A 967-nucleotide genomic window follows, 5' to 3' on the forward strand; every position below is an offset into this window, starting at 1 on the left:
GGTGATAGGGGGTGGTCCCTAGCGGCGTTTTGTAGGCCGTTCTGTAGGCCCATAGGGCATCGTCCAGCTTAAGTGACCAGTCCTTTCGTGAGGTGTTGACTGTTTTTGGGAGAATGCTCTTGATCTCCCTGTTGGAAACCTCAACCTGTCCACTCGTTTGTGGATGATAAGCGGTCGCCACCTTGTGCCTTACTCCATTCTTCTTTAAGAGGCCCTGAAATGCCTTGTTGATGAAGTGTGTTCCACCATCGCTAATGACCACTCGAGGCACTCCAAATCTCGGAAAGATGATGGAGCTGAACATCTTAGTCGCCGCTTTTGCATCATTAGTGGGCCTCGCCATCACTTCTACCCACTTAGATACATAGTCAATGGCGACGTGAGGATGTACTCGTTTTTGAAGGATGGAGGGAATGGGCCCATGAAATCAACTCCCCAACAGTCGAACACCTCAACCTCTAGAATGTAATTCTGAGGCATCTCATTCCTCTTGCTGATGTTCCCAAGTCGCTGGCATGCATCGCATCTGGCTATGTAGGCGTGAACATCCCTGAACATAGTTAGCCACCAGAAACCCGCTTGCAGGATTTTGGAAACCGTTTTGAATGTAGCGAAGTGGCCTGCGTAAGAAGAACCATGGCAATGATGTAGGATTCCTGGGATATCTGCCTCTGGAACACACCTTCTGAACAAGTCATCCTTACAATGTCTGTACAAGTACGGTTCATCCCAAACATAACGCGTTGCCTCCCTTAAAAATTTCCTCTTGTCGTTTCCAGTGAACTTAAGAGGTTTCTTTTCAGCAGCAAGAAATTTCGCAATCTCAGCAAACCACGGGAGGTGAGAGTACTGCTTTTGGATCGCGGCGACTGGCTGTTCCGCGATGCGAGAACAGCCGGGATCATTCCCAGAGGTTGTTCCGCGATGCGAGAACAGTCGGGTATCATTCCCAGAGGTTGTTCCGCGA

At 49.4% G+C, this 967-nt stretch overlaps 1 protein-coding gene across 1 annotated transcript in view; it reads right to left on the minus strand.

Moving 5' to 3' along the window:
* Positions 1-348: 348 nt before the first annotated feature.
* Positions 349-967, minus strand: part of LOC106338290 — a 2,945-nt gene continuing 2,326 nt past the window's right edge. The window contains exon 5 of the mRNA XM_013777306.1: positions 349-873. Within this exon, the coding sequence (XP_013632760.1) occupies positions 349-873 (525 nt within the window). The remainder of the gene's footprint in view (positions 874-967) is intronic.

The sequence above is a fragment of the Brassica oleracea genome, chromosome C4 (assembly GCF_000695525.1).
Source record: "Brassica oleracea var. oleracea cultivar TO1000 chromosome C4, BOL, whole genome shotgun sequence".
NCBI classification, from domain to species: domain Eukaryota; kingdom Viridiplantae; phylum Streptophyta; class Magnoliopsida; order Brassicales; family Brassicaceae; genus Brassica; species Brassica oleracea.